The 21385-nt window shown below is 43.5% G+C and overlaps 1 protein-coding gene across 1 annotated transcript in view; it reads right to left on the reverse strand.

The window, feature by feature from the left end:
* The window catches only part of LOC130306504 (oocyte zinc finger protein XlCOF7.1-like), a 150582-nt gene that overhangs the window by 77961 nt on the left and 51236 nt on the right, over positions 1–21385 (reverse strand). Inside the window, exons 2-8 of the mRNA XM_056552104.1 lie at positions 11086–11238; positions 7637–7810; positions 4314–4440; positions 3558–3649; positions 3392–3470; positions 3160–3251; positions 1569–1656 (exon numbers count right to left, since the gene is read on the reverse strand). Coding sequence (XP_056408079.1) covers positions 1569–1656; positions 3160–3251; positions 3392–3470; positions 3558–3649; positions 4314–4440; positions 7637–7810; positions 11086–11238 — 805 coding nt within the window. The remainder of the gene's footprint in view (positions 1–1568; positions 1657–3159; positions 3252–3391; positions 3471–3557; positions 3650–4313; positions 4441–7636; positions 7811–11085; positions 11239–21385) is intronic.

The raw sequence follows: 21385 nt of genomic DNA on the forward strand, positions 1-21385 counted from the left end.
CTCTGATCCTGCAAGTTAGTGCAGATGGAGAGTCCGAAAAACTGATGCTGCCCCTAGTGTTATACCTGGAGCATGACAGGACCCATAGATGACCTTGGAGAGGATCTCTATATAGTCACCTCCCTCAGGTCCTGACTATACATAACACAGGGGATCACTGGGGCCTGAAGGGTTAATGTAATGTAGATCTATGGCGAAGTCTCCCCTTAAAAGGGGTACTCCGCTGCTCAGCGTTTGGAACAAACTGTTCCGAAGGCTGGAGTCAGCGCCGGGAGTTGGTGACGTCATAGCCCCGCCCCCTCAATGCAAGTCTATGGGAGGGGGCGTGACAGCAGTTTTTTCCAAATGTTGAGCAGCGGAGTACCCTTTTAAATGGGCACAGTCATTTCAACAAACTTAACATAGATTAATAGTACAAGAAAATATAAGAAACTTAGTAATATATTACAGAAAAAACTTATATTATCAAACTTTTTGCCCCAATTCCCCCCTGCTTAAATCATCTTCTGAAAATCAGCTTGGTTTTGTCCTGTGTCTGCAAGACAAGCAAAACAAGTCTATGGAGGGCATGAAGGAGATCAAGACAAGTAATACAAGTCTATGGAGAGAGGAAAAGAGCGCTGAAGACAAGCAATACAAGTCTATGGAGAGAGGAGAAGGGAGCTGAAGACAAGTAATACAAGTCTATGGAGAGAGGAGAAGGGAGCTGAAGACAAGTAATACAAGTCTATGGAGAGAGGAGAAGGGAGCTCAAGACAAGCAATACAAGTCTATGGAGAGAGGAGAAGGGAGCTCATGACAAGTAATACAAGTCTATGGAGAGAGGAAAAGAGCGCAGAAGACAAGCAATACAAGTCTATGGAGAGAGGAGAAGGGAGCTCAAGACAAGCAATACAAGTCTATGGAGAGAGGAGAAGGGAGCTCATGACAAGTAATACAAGTCTATGGAGAGAGGAAAAGAGCGCTGAAGACAAGCAATACAAGTCTATGGAGAGAGGAGAAGGGAGCTCAAGACAAGTAATACAAGTCTATGGAGAGAGGAGAAGGGAGCTCAAGACAAGCAATACAAGTCTATGGAGAGAGGAGAAGGGAGCTGAAGACAAGCAATATAAGTCTATGCAGTGAGGAGGAAGTTCAAGGCAAGCAAACAAACACAAGTCTATGGAGGGGGGGGAGGAGGGGTTTCAAGACAAGCAGTACACGTCTATGGAGGTGGATGAGAGAGCTCAAGACAAGCAATACAAGTCTATGCAGGGAAGAGGAAGCTCAAGACAAGCAAATCAACACAAGTCTATGGAGGGGGAGGAGGGAGCTTAAAACAGGCTATACAAGTCTATGGAGGAGAAGAGAGCTCCGCCCACCAGCTCTGGGTGAACTGCAAACTAAAAATGAAGTCTGCAGAGCAGAAATCTGCTAAAAAAAACTCCATATACAAGTTATATGATGGCCAGAAATAGCGTTTTGCATCTCATATACACACAGGACAGCGTATAATGAAAAGTCACCTGAAATGACAGATACGCTTTAAACAACCTTTGAGTTTTGTAAGTAAATCAATTAATACATACCTGGGGTAACACCTCCTGGAATTCCCTCTTGGACTTCCCTCATCCTCTCTTCTTCATCCTCCACTTTAATAATGATCAGATCTTCCCCCTGATGTGACATATAGAACATTTTAAAAAACCAAGGTAAAGCAGAGTATTCCTGTTTAACAAGATCTGCCATTAATTCCTTATTAAAAGTAAGTTCAGGATTCCTTGAATTCGCTATTTTGTACTTATACGTTAAAAAAGTACTCTGCTGCTCAGCATTTGGAACAAACTGTTTCGAACGCTGGCGCCGGGAGCTCGTGACGTCATAGCACCGCCCCCTCGTGACATCATGTCCCTCCCCCTCAATGCAAGTCTATGGGAGGGGGCGTGACGGATGTCACGCCCCCTCCCATAGACATGAATTGAGGGGGCAGGGTGTGGTGTCATGAGGGGGCGGTGCTATGACATCACAAACTCCCGGTCGCCGCCTCCAGCGTTCGGAACAGTTTGTTCCAAACGCTGAGCAGCGGAGTACCCCATTAAAGTACCCCTTTTTTAATCAACTGGTGCCAGAATGTTAAACAGATTTGTAAGTTACTTCTATTAAAAAAATCTTAATCCTTCCAATACTTATTAGCTGCTGAATACTACAGAGGAAATTCTTTTCTTTTTGGAACACAGAGCTCTCTGCTGACATCTCGACCACAGTGCTCTCTGCTGACATCTCTGTCCATTTTAGGAACGGTCCAGAACAGCATATGTTTTCTATGGGGATTTTCTCCTACTCTGGACAGTTCTTAAAATGGACAGAGGTGTCAGCAGAAAGCACTGTGCTCGTGATGTCAGCAGAGAGCTCTGTGTTCCAAAAAAGAAAAGAATTTCCTCTGTAGTATTCAGCAGCTAATAAGTACTGGAAGGATTAAGATTTTTTTAATAGAAGTAATTTACAAATCTGTTTAACTTTCTGGCACCAGTTTTCCACCGGAGTACCCTTTTAAGTATCCTAACCAGTTATTACATACATTTTAAAGCGGTACTCCGCCAGTGGATAAGATGTCTGATCACGGGGGTCCCGCATCGCCAGTCATCCGACAAGGAGTGAAGTTGGCTCTGTGGATGTCTGGGGTGTCACAGTCGAGATCAGGGGGGACCCCCGCGATCAGACATCTTATCCCCTATCCTTTGGATAGGGGATAAGATGTCTAGGGGCGGAGTACCCCTTTAACCTCGAAAGAAAGTGCCACAGTGCACTGTGAAAGGCCTGTGTTGGGCTGGACATCACCTAAAGCAGATTCTAAGCTCCTCATGGTAGACCCCATCCTTTATGACCCTCCGAATCCAGGCACACGCAGTCTTTCGTCATCTCTCTAGGACAGATAGAACCAGATGCCATATGGGGACACCCTTCTACAGATAGGTGTCACAGAGCGGGGGCTGCCCTCCGAGGTTACCAAGTTTAATGACTGGTTAGGATCCTTACCGTACAGATATAAAATAGTGATTATAGGAACAATTCACTACAATACAGCAGACAGGAGGATCAACATAAGAGACCCCCAAAATCTATCCCCACATCTATGACTGCAGGACCCCCCTATAGAGATATAGGATCAGCCTGATCTACCTGATGCTTCTCTGGGACATTTCCCTCTGGACAGTCCTGGGAATACAGAGGACGGGGACACCTCTCGGGTGGATTTCTATCAATGACTCCATCTGTAGGGAATACACAGGGAATGAATACATCAGTGCTGTATAGATTAGAATATGTGATTATCAGATGATGGGTGTAGTAGTACCTAGGAGACCCTCAAACCAATTTATTTTACAACCAATGAAAGTCTCCCCTTTCTTACACTGTTGATCTTCCCAGAAATCCGACTCCTCTTCTGAGTCATCTATAACCTCAACCTTAATATCCATCAGATCTTCACCCTAAACGGACAAGAAAAACAAATGTATAATCATCTCAGAACCAGTCACTTAATGGTCAAATTATGAGGAGACTTTAGGATAATCTACCTGATGCTTCTCTGGGACATTTCCCTCTGGACAGTCCTGGGAATACAGAGGGCGGGGACACCTCTCGGGTGGATTTCTATCAATGACTCCATCTGTAGGGAACACACAGGGAATGAATACATCAGTGCTGGATAGATTTCTATGTTACTAGGTACACATTCACATATAAAGTGGTGAGGACTAGTCGCCTTATAGGTAGTGTACTAAGGTCAACTAGATACACAATTCACAGAAGTGGTACACAACGATAGAATTAGATTTTATTGTTATTCCTTAAAAAAAAGAATCTGAATACAAAAGTCAAATAACCCATCAAGACAACCCCCAAGGTGGATACAAATAACCAGAATGACCATCCTAGAGTAGGACTATGCTGACAGGACTGAGGAGATGGAGCATAGATGGAAACTCAAGCTCCCCTCTGTGGACTAAGAAATAAATCCCAATAGGGTTGCGACCACAGGAGGCCATCCAGGTAGCCGGAGTAAGGGGTGTAAGCAACAGCACCACCGAATGATAACCCTAGAGACTCCCATGTGTAGTCCTGTCAGCACATTCATACTCTAAGGGGGTCCTTCTGGTTTTTGTAAACAATTTAGGAGGCGTCTTAATAGATTATTTGATTTTTTTAATAAGGTTCTTTTTTAAGGAATAACTATAAATGCTAAGTTTTATATTTGTCTACCACTTCTGTGAATTATGTTAGAATGTATACTAGGTAGTGATAGTGATATCTATATATATGTATCTTCTTACCTTGTGATGTGAGGGGCCAGTGATCCTCCATCATGACTATGTCCTGGTACAGATCCTTGTGTCCTTCTACATACTCCCACTCCTCCATGGAGAAATAGACCGCCACATCCTGACACCTTATAGGAACCTGACACACAATGATACCGTCATCACCAGACCCCTCCATTACTGTATAATGTCCCAGCAGTGTCACCTCTCTAATCATCACCAGACCCCTCCATTACTGTATAATGTCCCAGCAGTGTCACCTCTCCAGTCATCACCAGACCCCTCCATTACTGTATAATGTCCCAGCAGTGTCACCTCTCCAGTCATCACCAGACCCCTCCATTACTGTATAATGTCCCAGCAGTGTCACCTCTCTAATCATCACCAGACCCCTCCATTACTGTATAATGTCCCAGCAGTGTCACCTCTCTATTCATCACCAGACCCCTCCATTACTGTATAATGTCCCAGCAGTGTCACCTCTCTATTCATCACCAGACCCCTCCATTACTGTATAATGTCCCAGCAGTGTCACCTCTCTAATCATCACCAGACCCCTCCATTACTGTATAATGTCCCAGCAGTGTCACCTCTCTATTCATCACCAGACCCCTCCATTACTGTATAATGTCCCAGCAGTGTCACCTCTCCAGTCATCACCAGACCCCTCCATTACTGTATAATGTCCCAGCAGTGTCACCTGTCTAATCATCACCAGACCCCTCCATTACTGTATAATGTCTCAGCAGTGTCACCTCTCTAATCATCACCAGACCCCTCCATTACTGTATAATGTCCCAGCAGTGTCACCTCTCTAATCATCACCAGACCCCTCCATTACTGTATAATGTCCCAGCAGTGTCACCTCTCTAATCATCACCAGACCCCTCCATTACTGTATAATGTCCCAGCAGTGTCACCTCTCCAGTCATCACCAGACCCCTCCATTACAGTATAATGTCCCAGCAGTGTCACCTCTCCAGTCATCACCAGACCCCTCCATTACAGTATAATGTCCCAGCAGTGTCACCTCTCTAATCATCACCAGACCCCTCCATTACTGTATAATGTCCCAGCAGTGTCACCTCTCCAGTCATCACCAGACCCCTCCATTACTGTATAATGTCCCAGCAGTGTCACGTCTCGAGTCATCTCCAGAACCCTCCATTACTGTATAATGTCCCAGCAGGGTCACCTCTCCAGTCATCACCAGACCCCTCCATCACTGTATAATGTCCCAGCAGTGTCACCTCTCCAGTCATCACCAGACCCCTCCATTACAGTATAATGTCCCAGCAGTGTCACCTCTCCAGTCATCACCAGACCCCTCCATTACTGTATAATGTCTCAGCAGTGTCACCTCTGTAGTCATCACCTGACCCCTCCATTACTGTATAATGTCCCAGCAGTGTCACCTCTCCAGTCATCACCAGACCCCTCCATTACTGTATAATGTCCCAGCAGTGTCACCTCTCTAATCATCACCAGACCCCTCCATTACTGTATAATGTCCCAGCAGTGTCACCTCTCCAGTCATCACCAGACCCCTCCATTACTGTATAATGTCCCAGCAGTGTCATCTCTCTAATCATCACCAGACCCCTCCATTACTGTATAATGTCCCAGCAGTGTCACCTCTCCAGTCATCACCAGACCCCTCCATTACTGTATAATGTCCCAGCAGTGTCACCTCTCCAGTCCTCACCAGACCCCTCCATTACTGTATAATGTCCCAGCAGGGTCACCTCTCCAGTCATCACCAGACCCCTCCATTACTGTATAATGTCCCAGAAGTGTCACCTCTCTAATCATCACCAGACCCTTCCATTACTGTATAATGTCCCAGCAGTGTCACCTCTCCAGTCACCACTGACCCCTCCATTACTGTATAATGTCCCAGCAGTGTCACCTCTCCAGTCATCACCAGACCCCTCCATTACTGTATAATGTCCCAGCAGTGTCACCTCTCCAGTCATCACCAGACCCCTCCATTACAGTATAATGTCCCAGCAGTGTCTCCTCTCCAGTCATCACCAGACCCCTCCATTACTGTATAATATCCCAGCAGTGTCACCTCTCTAATCATCACCAGACCCTTCCATTACTGTATAATGTCCCAGCAGTGTCACCTCTCCAGTCACCACTGACCCCTCCATTACTGTATAATGTCCCAGCAGTGTCACCTCTCCAGTCATCACCAGACCCCTCCATTACTGTATAATGTCCCAGCAGTGTCACCTCTCTAATAATCACCAGACCCCTCCATTACTGTATAATGTCCCAGCAGTGTCACCTCTCCAGTCATCACCAGACCCCTCCATTACTGTATAATGTCCCAGCAGTGTCACGTCTCGAGTCATCTCCAGAACCCTCCATTACTGTATAATGTCCCAGCAGGGTCACCTCTCCAGTCATCACCAGACCCCTCCATTACTGTATAATGTCCCAGCAGTGTCACCTCTCTAATCACCAGACCCCTCCATTACTGTATAATGTCCCAGCAGGGTCACCTCTCCAGTCATCACCAGACCCCCCCATTACTATATAATGTCCCAGCAGTGTCACCTCTCCAGTCATTACCAGACCCCTCCATTACTGTATAATGTCCCAGCAGTGTCACCTCTCCAATCATCACCAGACTCCTCCATCACTGTATAATGTCCCAGCAGTGTCACCTCTCCAGTCATCACCAGACCCCTCCATTACAGTATAATGTCCCAGCAGTGTCACCTCTCCAGTCATCACCAGACCCCTCCATTACTGTATAATGTCCCAGCAGTGTCACCTCTCCAGTCATCACCAGACCCCTCCATTACTGTATAATGTCCCAGCAGTGTCACCTCTCCAGCCATCACCAGATCCCTCCATTACTGTATAATGTCCCAGCAGTGTCACCTCTCCAGTCATCACCAGACCCCTCCATTACTGTATAATATCCCAGCAGTGTCTCCTCTCCAGTCATCACCAGACCCCTCCATTACTGTATAATGTCCCAGCAGTGTCACCTCTCCAGTCATCACCAGACTCCTCCATTACTGTATAATGTCCCAGCAGTGTCACCTCTCCAGTCATCACCAGACCACTCCATTACTGTATAATGTCCCAGCAGTGTCACCTCTCCAGTCATCACCAGACCCCTCCATTACTATATAATGTCCCAGCAGTGTCACCTCTCCAGTCATCACCAGACCCCTCCATTACTGTATAATGTCCCAGCAGGGTCACCTCTCCAGTCATCACCAGACCCCTCCATTACTGTATAATGTCCCAGCAGTGTCACCTCTCCAGTCATCACCAGACCCCTCCATTACTGTATAATGTCCCAGCAGTGTCACCTCTCCAGTCAGCAGCTCAGTTATCCTGTGGGTGAGTTCTAGGATCTTCTCCTCATGTTTCAGTGAATGAGGTGAAGGCTCCATGATGAAGCTTCGGGCCCTGCTCTTTTCTCCTGACTCTTGGCTTCTGGGGGCCACACACTCCCCCCATGTCTTCTTCACTATGGTGTAATCCTGTGTATGGAGAGAGACAATGAGGGGACTGACCCCAGTATTCCTCCCTCACTACAAAGAGGAGATTGTGCCCCCTGTATAGAGCTCTAGTGAGCACATCTGGAATACTGGGGTCAGTTCTGGAGACCTCACCAACAAAGAGACATCCAGAACATAGAGGGGGTCCAAAGATGGGGACAACAATGGTGGAAATGTAGATGGGGGGACAACAATGGTGGAAATGTCGATGGAGACAACAATGGTGGAAATGTAGATGGGAGACAACAATGGTGGAAATGTAGATGGGGGACAACAATGGTGGAAATGTAGATGGGGGGGACAACAATGGTGGAAATGTAGATGGGGGGGGACAACAATGGTGGAAATGTAGATGGGGGGGACAACAATGGTGGAAATGTAGATGGGGGGACAACAATGGTGGAAATGTAGATGGGGGGACAACAATGGTGGAAATGTAGATGGGGGGACAACAATGGTGGAAATGTAGATGGGGACAACAATGGTGGAAATGTAGATGGGGGAACAACAATGGTGGAAATGTAGATGGGGGAACAACAATGGTGGAAATGTAGATGGGGGAACAACAATGGTGGAAATGTAGATGGGGACACAACAATGGTGGAAATGTAGATGGGGACACAACAATGGTGGAAATGTAGATGGGGGACAACAATGGTGGAAATGTAGATGGGGGACAACAATGGTGGAAATGTAGATGGGGGACAACAATGGTGGAAATGTAGATGGGGGACAACAATGGTGGAAATGTAGATGGGGACAACAATGGTGGAAATGTAGATGGGGACAACAATGGTGGAAATGTAGATGGGGGGACAACAATGGTGGAAATGTAGATGGGGGACAACAATGGTGGAAATGTAGATGGGGACAACAATGGTGGAAATGTAGATGGGGACAACAATGGTGGAAATGTAGATGGGGACAACAATGGTGGAAATGTAGATGGGGGGACAACAATGGTGGAAATGTAGATGGGAGACAACAATGGTGGAAATGTAGATGGGGACAACAATGGTGGAAATGTAGATGGGGGACAACAATGGTGGAAATGTAGATGGGGGACAACAATGGTGGAAATGTAGATGGGGACAACAATGGTGGAAATGTAGATGGGGGACAACAATGGTGGAAATGTAGATGGGGGACAACAATGGTGGAAATGTAGATGGGGGGGACAACAATGGTGGAAATGTAGATGGGGGGGACAACAATGGTGGAAATGTAGATGGGGACAACAATGGTGGAAATGTAGATGGGGGACAACAATGGTGGAAATGTAGATGGGGGACAACAATGGTGGAAATGTAGATGGGGGACAACAATGGTGGAAATGTAGATGGGGACAACAATGGTGGAAATGTAGATGGGGACAACAATGGTGGAAATGTAGATGAAGGGACAACAATGGTGGAAATGTAGAAGGGGACAACAATGGTGGAAATGTAGATGGGGGACAACAATGGTGGAAATGTAGATGGGGACAACAATGGTGGAAATGTAGATGGGGGGACAACAATGGTGGAAATGTAGATGGGGGACAACAATGGTGGAAATGTAGATGGGGGACAACAATGGTGGAAATGTAGATGGGGGACAACAATGGTGGAAATGTAGATGGGGGGACAACAATGGTGGAAATGTCGATGGGGGACAACAATGGTGGAAATGTCGATGGGGGACAACAATGGTGGAAATGTCGATGGGGACAACAATGGTGGAAATGTAGATGGGGACAACAATGGTGGAAATGTAGATGGGGACAACAATGGTGGAAATGTCGATGGGGGGGAACAATGGTGGAAATGTAGATGGGGACAACAATGGTGGAAATGTAGATGGGGGACAACAATGGTGGAAATGTCGATGGGGGGGGGGAACAATGGTGGAAATGTCGATGGGGGGGGGGAACAATGGTGGAAATGTCGATGGGGGGGGGAACAATGGTGGAAATGTCGATGGGGGACAACAATGGTGGAAATGTCGATGGGGGACAACAATGGTGGAAATGTCGATGGGGGACAACAATGGTGGAAATGTAGATGGGGACAACAATGGTGGAAATGTAGATGGGGGGACAACAATGGTGGAAATGTAGATGGGGGGACAACAATGGTGGAAATGTAGATGGGGACAACAATAGTGGAAATGTAGATGGGGGACAACAATGGTGGAAATGTAGATGGGGGGACAACAATGGTGGAAATGTAGATGGGGGGGGGACAACAATGGTGGAAATGTAGATGGGGGACAACAATGGTGGAAATGTAGATGGGGGACAACAATGGTGGAAATGTAGATGGGGACAACAATGGTGGAAATGTAGATGGAGGACAACAATGGTGGAAATGTAGATGGGGACAACAATGGTGGAAATGTAGATGGGGGGGACAACAATGGTGGAAATGTAGATGGGGACAACAATGGTGGAAATGTAGATGGGGGACAACAATGGTGGAAATGTAGATGGGGGGGACAACAATGGTGGAAATGTAGATGGGGACAACAATGGTGGAAATGTAGATGGGGGGGGCAACAATGGTGGAAATGTAGATAGGGGGACAACAATGGTGGAAATGTAGATGGGGGGGACAACAATGGTGGAAATGTAGATGGGGCGGGACAACAATGGTGGAAATGTAGATGGGGACAACAATGGTGGAAATGTAGATGGGGACAACAATGGTGGAAATGTAGATGGGGGACAACAATGGTGGAAATGTAGATGGGGGACAACAATGGTGGAAATGTAGATAGGGACAACAATGGTGGAAATGTAGATGGCGACAACAATGGTGGAAATGTAGATGGGGACATCAATGGTGGAAATGTAGATGGGGACAACAATGGTGGAAATGTAGATGGAGACAACAATGGTGGAAATGTAGATGGAGACAACAATGGTGGAAATGTAGATGGAGACAACAATGGTAGAAATGTAGATGGGGACAACAATGGTGGAAATGTAGATGGAGACAACAATGGTGGAAATGTAGATGGGGACAACAATGGTGGAAATGTAGATGGGGGGGACAACAACGGTGGAAATGTAGATGGAGACAACAATGGTGGAAATGTAGATGAGAACAACAGTGGTGGAAATGTAGATGGGGACAACAATGGTGGAAATGTAGATGGGGACAACAATGGTGGAAATGTAGATGGGGACAACAATGGTGGAAATGTAGATGGGGGACAACAATGGTGGAAATGCAGATGGTTACAACAATAGAGGAAATGTAGATAGGTCACCTCACCTCTCCGGTCAGCAGGTGGAGGATCTCCAAGGTGAAGTGTAATATTCTCTTAGTCATCTCATTCCTGTCCTTGTCCATCCTTGGGGGATCATTCAGGAGAAGAGGAGACAACTGGGTCAGCTGGAGGGGATAGTCCTGAAGAAGAGGAGGAGCCTAAATCACAGAACCAGCGACACAATGTAACAAACCTCCTTCTCATGTAATCTCCTTACTAAAGGGGTGACACACTGTAACAAACCTCCTCCACATGTGATCTCCTTACTACTGGGGTGACACACTGTAACAAACCTCCTCCTCCTCATGTAATCTCCTTACTACTGGGATGACACACTGTAACAAACCTCCTCCCATGTAATCTCCTTACTACTGGGGTGACACACTGTAACAAACCTCCTCCTCATATAATCTCCTTACTACTGGGGTGACACACAGTAACAAACCTCCTCCTCATGTCATCTCCTTACTACTGGGGTGACACACTGTAACAAACCTCCTCCTCATGTATTCTCCTTACTACTGGGGTGACACACTGTAACAAACCTCCTCCTCATGTAATCTCCTTACTACTGGGGTGACACACTGTAACAAACCTCCTCCTCATGTAATCTCCTTACTACTGGGGTGACACACTGTAACAAACCTCCTCCTCATGTAATCTCCTTACTACTGGGGTGACACACTGTAACAAACCTCCTCCTCATATAATCTCCTTACTACTGGGGTGACACACTGTAACAAACCTCCTCCTCATGTAATCTCCTTACTACTGGGGTGACACGTTGTAACAAACCTCCTCCTCATGTAATCTCCTTACTACTGGGGTGACACACTGTAACAAACCTCCTCCTCATGTAATCTCCTTACTAGTGGGGTGAAACACTGTAACAAACCTCCTCCCCATCACGTAATTACCTTTACTACCAAGTGCCGACCAGGACCTGCTCTGGATCTGCAGGATGCTGGAGGTGTAGGACCTGTGATGACGTCACAATCATGTGATCAGTACGCGTGGGGGGCGGAGCTCAGCAGTATAGAGGAGATTATGAATGAAGGACCTGGGAGGATGGTCATGTGACCGGAGCGGACGGGGCTCAGCTCAGAGTAGAAAAGCCCGGGAAAGTGTGAGAAGGTAACAATGAGTGAGGAGATTTGTTATGTAGTAGTTGTATATTATTGTTTATCTCACTTGTGTATGAAGTAGATTTATATATATGAGACAGCAGTGTTTTCCAACCAGGGTGCCTCCAGCCGTTGCAAAACTACAACTCCCAGCATGCCCGGACAGCCGTAGTTGGGAGTTGTAGTTTTGCAACGGCTGGAGGCACCCTGGTTGGGAAACCTCTGGAGCATTGCGCAGGTGCTATTTATTTTTTACACTTAGGCAGGTAACTATTTATTACGTGTTGGCATTTTTTTTTTGTCTTTTTTTTTATAACTACATTATATTCTAATACATGTCGCTTTATTCTCCTGAACCCCTTAATGACCATGGTTTTTGTATTTTTAATTTTTGTGTGGCTGCAATTTTCATAAGTATCACTAGATGTCACTACACTTGGGACATACCAAACAGCATAGTGGGATGATTGGCTGCAATTCTCATAACAATCACTAGAGGTCACTGCAAATCTCATAACTATCACTAGAGGTCACTGCAATTCTTATATCTATCACTAGAGGTCACTGCAAATCTCATAACTATCACTAGAGGTCACTGCAATTCTTATAACTATCACTAGAGGTCACTGCAATTCTTATAACTATCACTAGAGGTCACTGCAATTCTCATAACTATCACTAGAGGTCACTGCAATTCTCATAACTATCACTAGAGGTCACTGCAATTCTCATAACTATCACTAGAAGTGACTGCAATTCTCATAACTATCACTAGAGGTCACTGCAATTCTCATAACTATCACTAGAGGTCACTGCAATTCTCATAACTATCACTAGAAGTGACTGCAATTCTCATAACTATCACTAGAGGTCACTGCAAATCTCATATCTATCATTAATGGTCACTGCAAATCTCATAACTATCACTAGAGGTCACTGCAATTCTCATAACTATCACTAGAGGTCACTGCAATTCTCATAACTATCACTAGAGGTCACTGCAATTCTCATAACTATCACTAGAGGTCACTGCAATTCTCATAACTATCACTAGAGGTCACTGCAATTCTCATAACTATCACTAGAGGTCACTGCAATTCTCATAACTATCACTAGAGGTCACTGCAAATCTCATATCTATCACTAGAGGTCACTGCAAATCTCATAACTATCACTAAAGGTCACTGCAAATCTCATATCTATCACTAGAGGTCACTGCAATTCTCATAACTATCACTAGATGTCACTACAATTGGGAGATACCAAACAGCATATTATGATTGGCTGCAATTCTCATAACTATCACTAGAGGTCACTGCAATTCTCATATCTATCACTAGAGGTCACTGCAATTCTCATATCTATCACTAGAGGTCACTGCAATTCTCATAACTATCACTAGAGGTCACTGCAATTCTCAGAACTATCACTAGATGTCACTACAATTGGGAGATACCAAACAGCATAATATGATTGGCTGCAATTCTCATAACTATCACTAGAGGTCACTGCAATTCTCATATCTATCACTAGAGGTCACTGCAATTCTCATAACTATCACTAGAGGTCACTGCAAATCTCATAACTATCACTAGAGGTCACTGCAAATCTCATAACTATCACTAGAGGTCACTGCAATTTTCATATCTATCACTAGAGGTCACTGCAATTCTCATAACTATCACTAGAGGTCACTGCAAATCTCATATCTATCACTAGAGGTCACTGCAATTCTCATAACTATCACTAGAGGTCACTGCAAATCTCATAACTATCACTAGAAGTCACTGCAATTCTCAGAACTATCACTAGATGTCACTACAATTGGGAGATACCAAACAGCATATTATGATTGGCTGCAATTCTCATAACTATCACTAGAGGTCACTGCAATTCTCATATCTATCACTAGAGATCACTGCTAATCTCATAACTATCACTAGAGGTCACTGCAATTCTCATATCTATCACTAGAGGTCACTGCAATTCTCATAACTATCACTAGAGGTCACTGCAAATCTCATAACTATCACTAGAGGTCACTGCAATTCTCATAACTATCACTAGAGGTCACTGCAAATCTCATAACTATCACTAGAGGTCACTGCAACTCTCATAACCATCACTAGATGACTCTGCAATTCTCATAAGTATCACTAGAGGTCACTACACTTGGGAGATACCAAACAGCATAGTGGGATGATTGGCTGCAATTCTCATAACTATCACTAGAGGTCACTGCAATTCTCATAACTATCACTAGAGGTCACTGCAATTCTCATAACTGTCACTAGAGGTCACTGCAATTCTCATAACTGTCACTAGAGGTCACTGCAAATCTCATAACTATCACTAGAGGTCACTGCAATTCTCATAACTATCACTAGATGACTCTGCAATTCTCATAACTATCACTAGAGGTCACTGCAATTCTCAACTATCACTAGAGGTCACTGCAATTCTCATAACTATCACTAGAGGTCACTGCAATTCTCATAACTATCACTAGAGGTCACTGCAATTCTCAACTATCACTAGAGGTCACTGCAATTCTCATAACTATCACTAGAGGTCACTGCAATTCTCATAACTATCACTAGAGGTCACTGCAATTCTCATATCTATCACTAGAGGTCACTGCAATTCTCATAACTATCACTAGAGGTCACTGCACTTTTTACACTCATGATAAATCACAGTTTGTTCTTTTCTGTAGTTTTTAATACTTTGTTGCAAAGTTTCAAAAGGAATCCACAAATGATTAACCATTTACTTGCTGAAATATATACAGTTGTATAATGGAATCATAGTAAAAAAGCTAAATTATTGATTTTACCTGTTCTGATTATCATCATCTTGGAATATGTTATGTTTACATGGGAATTAGGGGAGGAATATTATGGTTACACAAGCCAAGAAACACAATTGACCTTTTAGTTTTTTTCTTTTTATATAACTATTTACTTTTCAAAAAAATAACGTAACTTTCACCTTTTCACATAAATGCACAATAACAGGGAAAATGAGAAAATAAATAATAACAGTAAATTAACCCCTTGGGGACGGAGCCCATTATGACCCTAAGGACGGGAACAAATTCAAGGCAGACTTTTTTCCTTGAATTCAAGTTTTAAAAGTGCGTGTTATACGCCGATAAATACGGTATTCATAATTCAAAAAGTTTGTTAACCCTTTCGGCGTTTCACAGGAATAGCAGCGGAATGGAGGAGAAAAATCTAAATCTCAATTTTTTACACTGACATGTTGTTGTAGACCCATTTTTTTTTCTTCTCATTTTTACAAGGGGTAAAAGGTAGAAATGTCCCCCAAAACTTGTAATAAATTTTCTCTTGAGTAAGGAAATCCCTAATATGTGTATGTAAAGTGTTCTGTGGGTGCACTAGAGGGCTCAGAAGGGAAGGAGAGACATTGGGATTTTGGAAAGCGAAATTTGCTGAAATGGTTTATGGGGGACATGTCGCTTTTAGGAAGCCCCCATGGTGCCAGAACAGTAAAAAAAAAAAAAAAAAAAAACAAGTGGCATACTATTTTGGAAACTACATCCCTCCTCTTTTTCCCCCTTTGTCTCCCGGTGCGCTCTCGTGCAGGATTGGAGTCCCAAAAGGTCTGACAAGTGACGCCCTCCTTCTCTGCTCCTCCATGTGGCCTCACTGGTCAGTCCAGGCAGCCACAACTACTATCAGTTGCCAAAAACTCTCTGCGCCAATGTCAGGCAGTGACGATCCCGCCACCGCTTGTCATTAATCCCTTAGGGAGCGTTCACACTGAGTAATTCCTCTTGGATTCTCCACTTAGAAATTATTAACCTCTGCTTTGCCATTGACTTCAATGTATTTTACTCTGCACTGTTCACACCGCGTAAATTCCGCTCGCGGAATTCCGTTCCAATAGAAGAAAGAATATTCTTCTTGTGAAATCCGCGGTAAAAGTCAATGGTAAAAAAAAATTCCGCTTGAAATTGTTTCTCGCATGGAAATTCAGCACAAAAAATAAATAAATAAAAAGGGAAATTCCAATTGGTGGTTGTAGTCCAGCAAAAAAAAAAAAAAAAAGTTTCTTCTTATATTCTGCACAGAAAATCTGAACAAAAAGAAAAGAATTTCCTCTGTAGTATACAGCTGCTAATAAGTACTGAAAGGATTAAGATTTTTTTTTTTTTTTTATAAAAGTAATTTCCAAATCTGTTTAACTTTCTGGCACCATTTAAAACATAAAATAAAGTTTTCCACCGGAGTACCCCTTTAATGCCGAGATTGGATGTGTCATTAAAGGGGTACTCCGCCCTTAGACATCTTATCTTCTGTCCAAAGAATAGGGGATAAGATGTCTGATTGCGGGGGTCCCGCCGATGAGGCCCCCCCCTCGATCTCCATACGTCACCCAGCATTCTGTGGCAGGTGTTGCTCCAGTCTTGGAAAAGCTGGGTTTCTGAGATGTGATGTCACGCCATTCTCTCTCCATTCATGTCTATGGGAGCGGACGTGCCGTGTCCTCTCCATCTTGGAAAACCAGGGTTTACGAGACTGGCGCAGCACCCGGCACAGAATGCTGATCCCCTTATCCTTTGGACAGAAGATAAGATGAGGCGGAGTACCCTTAATCACAAACAATAATTATGTTTAAAATGTTCCTATTCTGACCACTAAAAGGAACACTATATTTCTCTGTATATGCGGCTGTACGAGGGTAACACTTTTTATATCGGTATCACTTTTGGGTATATGTGGCTTTTTGATCTCTTTTTTTTTTTTTTCCATTTTTTTCTGCAATGTGATGTGATATTAGTTTGGACATTTCTGCAGACGACGATACCAAGTATTTTTGAGATATATAGATAGATATATATATATATATATACACACAGCAACAGGAGAATACAGCAGCACACTGCTAGCACAAAGATATAGATGAAACATGAGTATATAGATAGAACATGAAAAGCTATACAGCTGTAATGCAATAAATGAAGATATGAAACTATGAAATTATGAGGTACTTAGCTTGCAAATTTGGTGCCAAATAGCGTGGACCGTCCCACCACGGTAAGGTGACCTCATTCTGGGACGGACCCTACACTGTGTATATGCCTCTGTGTGATCAGTACAGCAGGCATGCATGGTCTGAAACATCCAAGGCACCTTATACACACCTGATAGAGGTGGGTGGGGTGCAGGAGCCAACATGGAGGTAGCCACTCCCCCGTATGTGTAATACAATCAAAGGATAAGTTGGTCAGCACTATTGATCCAAACTATTGTAAAAACCTGGCCTACAGGTGCAAGCTGCTGGGCTAAATATACAGCAACAGGAAAATACAGCAGCACACTGCGAGCACAAAGATATTCTTTGGTTTTATATATATAAAATTGTGTGTGTATGTATAGATATGTGTGTGATGTATAAATACATATATATATATATATATATATCTACACACACATCTCTCTCTCTCTATCTATCTATATATATATATATATATATATATTATATAAAACTCTGTGTGTGTATGTGTGTATGTATATGTGTGTATGTATGTGTGTGTGTATATATATGTATATATATATATGTGTGTATGTATATGTGTGTATGTTCCAGCATCACGACCAAATGTCTAAAGATATTACCATTACACTTGGCCACATGTTACTTATATGTCACCGACAAACATAGGATAGGTGATTTAACCCTTACTCACCCCCATTTGCCAGGGGCGGGGTTTATGTTTAAAGTCCCATACAAGTCAATGGGAAATATATGTTACTGCATAACTTCCAAACGGCTGGAGATATTTCGATAATACTTGATCACATGTTACTTATATGTCCACTTAACCCCTTAACGACGAAGGACCTAAATGTACTTCCTGGTGAGGTGTTACCTAACACACCAGGATGTACATTTACATCCTAAGCATAACCGCGAGCATTGGAGCGATGCCCGGATCATGCGCGGCAGGTCCCGGCTGTTGATCGCAGCCAGGGAGCCGCCGGTAATGGCGGACACCCGCGATCCCGCGGGTGTCCGCCATTAACCCCTCAGATGCCGTGATCAATACAGCATCGCAGTCACTTAAATTGATGATCGCAACGCTGCCGCGGCGATCCAATCATCCAGAACGGCAGACGGAGGTCCCCTCACCTGCCTCCGCTGCCTTCCGGGAGTCTTCTGATCTGCCTTCCCACAGAAGATGACCGATAACACTGATCAGTGCTGTGTCCTATACATAGCACTGAACAGGATTAGCAATCGAGTGATTGCTATAAATAGTCCCCTATGGGGACTATAAGAGTGTAAAAATAAAAGTAAAAAAAATGTGAAAAACCCCCTCCCCCAATAAAAACATAAAATGTCCCATTTTCCCTATTTCACCCCCAAAAAGTGTTAAAAATATCTGAACTATTAAAATAAAATGTTAATGATACCGTACGGTGAACGTAAAAAAAAAAGTCCAAAATAACTGCTTTTTTTATAACATTTTATTCCAAAATAAATTTATAAAAAATGTATTAAAAGATTTATATAAGCAAATATGGTATCAATAAAAAGTACAGATCACGGCGCAAAAAATAAGCCCTCATACCGCCGCTTTGAAGTTATGGGTCTTCAAAATAGGGGGATTTTAAATGTACTAATTTGGTTAAAAAGTTTGATTTTTTTTTAAGCACAACAGTAATAGAAAAGTATGTTATCATGGTATCATTTTAATCGTATTGACCCAAAGAATAAAGAACACGTCATTTTTACCGTAAATTGTACGGCGTGAAAACAAAACCTTCCAAAATTTGCAAAATTGCGGTTTTCTTTTTAATTTCCCCACACAAATAGTATTTTTTTTGGTTGCTCCATACATTTTATAGTAAAGTGAGTGATGGCATTACAACGGACAACTGGTCGCGCAAAAAACAAGCCCTCATACTAGTCTGTGGATGAAAATATAAAAGAGTTATGATTTTTTGAAGGCGAGGAGGAAAAATCGAAAACGTAAAAATAAAATTGTCTGCGTCCTCAAGGCCCAAATGGGCTGCGTCCTTAAGGGGTTAAAATGTAATAGATGTATATATGTGTATATAGCTTACTATGTTTATATGTAAGAAAATGTTCATTTAGGAGCCCCCCTCCCCCTAATGTCATTCTGCTCCTTCCTGTCTGGCCCACACCACCGTGTAGAGGAAACTGTGAGCCACGAGGACAATGCTCATCCCCCATTCTACTCTCTGTTATTTGCACACTCCCTATATGCTAGAACATCCCACTAGTGAGGGTGGGAACTTATGCTAATTACAGAGGTAATAAAGCCAAGTAAAGGACTGAATAAAGAGTAGAAGCATTTGAAACCGACGTGGCTCTGTTTGATTTACTTCGCTATACTTCGGTATATACATTCTGTATAGGGATTTGGCCGGGAGTAAGATAGCTACAAGAACAATGATAGAATCCACTTAAAAAATGCCAGATGTAGAGTGGACCCCGGGAACAGGTAATTATAAAACCGGGGATGGGGGAGGCAATGGAGGTGGGGGGGTGCGACAAGGTGCGGTGAGGGACGCGGCGCGATGCGGTGGTGGTGGGATGGGGGGCCGGTGGCGGTGATAGGACTCAGGAGGACCCCAGGACAGGGAGAGAGAAGCGGGTTGGCGGTCTCTGGCACCGCAAAAGCCGCTGCAGTTCATTGATTTAAAGCGCCCGCTTTAAATCAATGATCTGCAGTGGTGTCGCGGGGGGATAAATAGCCGATAACTTATACCGGAATATCAGTATAAGTTATCGGCTATCGGCCCTAACCTCCACCGATTATCGGTATTGGTTGATCCTTAATGTATATATCTCTACACACACACAATATATATATATATATATATATATATATATATATATATATATAGTGTGTGTGTGTGTATATGTATTAGATCGCAGCACAGTGACAGGAGCAGGTGAAGAGACCTCCGGCTGCCATCTTGGACACGCACCTTTTTTGGGGGGGGGGGGGGGGGGGAATGGTCATATATTTAGCGCATATATTTCATATAGATAGACTGTTTATTTATTTATAGTGCCTATTGGGGAGATATATCAAGACCTGTGAAGAGGAAAAGTTGCTGAGTTGCCCATAGCAACCAATCAGATCACTGCTTTCATTTTTGCAAAGGCCTCTGAAAAAGGAAAGAAGCGATCTGATTGGTTGCTATGGGCAACTGGTCAACTTTTCCTCTGGACAAGTCTTGATAAATCTCCCCCATCTCCATTCTACAACTCTGAGAATCATGGGGGAGATTTATCACAACCCGTCCTGAGGAAACATTGCTGAGTTGCCCATAGCAACCAATCAGATAGCTGCTTTCATTTTTCACAGGCCTTTTCAAAAGTGAAAGTAACGATCTGATTGGTTGCTATGGGCAACTCATATAGATATCACTCTCACTACCTAGTAACATAGAAATCTATCCAGCACTGATGTATTCATTCCCTGTGTGTTCCCTACAGATGGAGTCATTGATAGAAATCCACTCGAGAGGTGTCCCCGCCCTCTGTATTCCCAGGACTGTCCAGAAGGAAATGTCCCAGAGAAGCATCAGGTAGATGAGGCTGATCCTATATCTCTATAGGGGGGTCCTGCAGTCATAGATGTGGGAATAGATTTTGGGGGTCTCTGTTGCTCCTCCTGTCTGCTGTATTGTAGTGAATTGTTCTATATCCAAATATAACCAAGTAAGCTTGTTAGAAAAGCATAATGACTGCACTCCAAAATAATGTAAACCTATAGCAAATTGGGACAATAACAAACTTCTGAGACAACTCATTTTGGGATTTCCCTTCTTCAAATCATTATGATTTAATACATGTTCACCAAATTTTCCTTTAACCCCTTAAGGACTCAGCCCATTTTGGCCTTAAGGACTCAGACAATTTAATTTTTACGTTTTCATTTTTTCCTCCTCGCCTTCTAAAAATCATAACTCTTTTATATTTTCATCCACAGACTAGTATGAGGGCTTGTTTTTTGCGCGACCAGTTGTCCTTTGTAATGACATCACTCATTATATCATAAAATGTATGGCGCAACCAAAAAACACTATTTTTGTGGGGAAATTAAAACGAAAAACGCAATTTTGCTAATTTTGGAAGGTTTTGTTTTCACGCCGTACAATTTATGGTAAAAATG

The sequence above is a fragment of the Hyla sarda genome, chromosome 1, assembly GCF_029499605.1.
Source record: "Hyla sarda isolate aHylSar1 chromosome 1, aHylSar1.hap1, whole genome shotgun sequence".
Lineage (NCBI taxonomy): Eukaryota > Metazoa > Chordata > Amphibia > Anura > Hylidae > Hyla > Hyla sarda.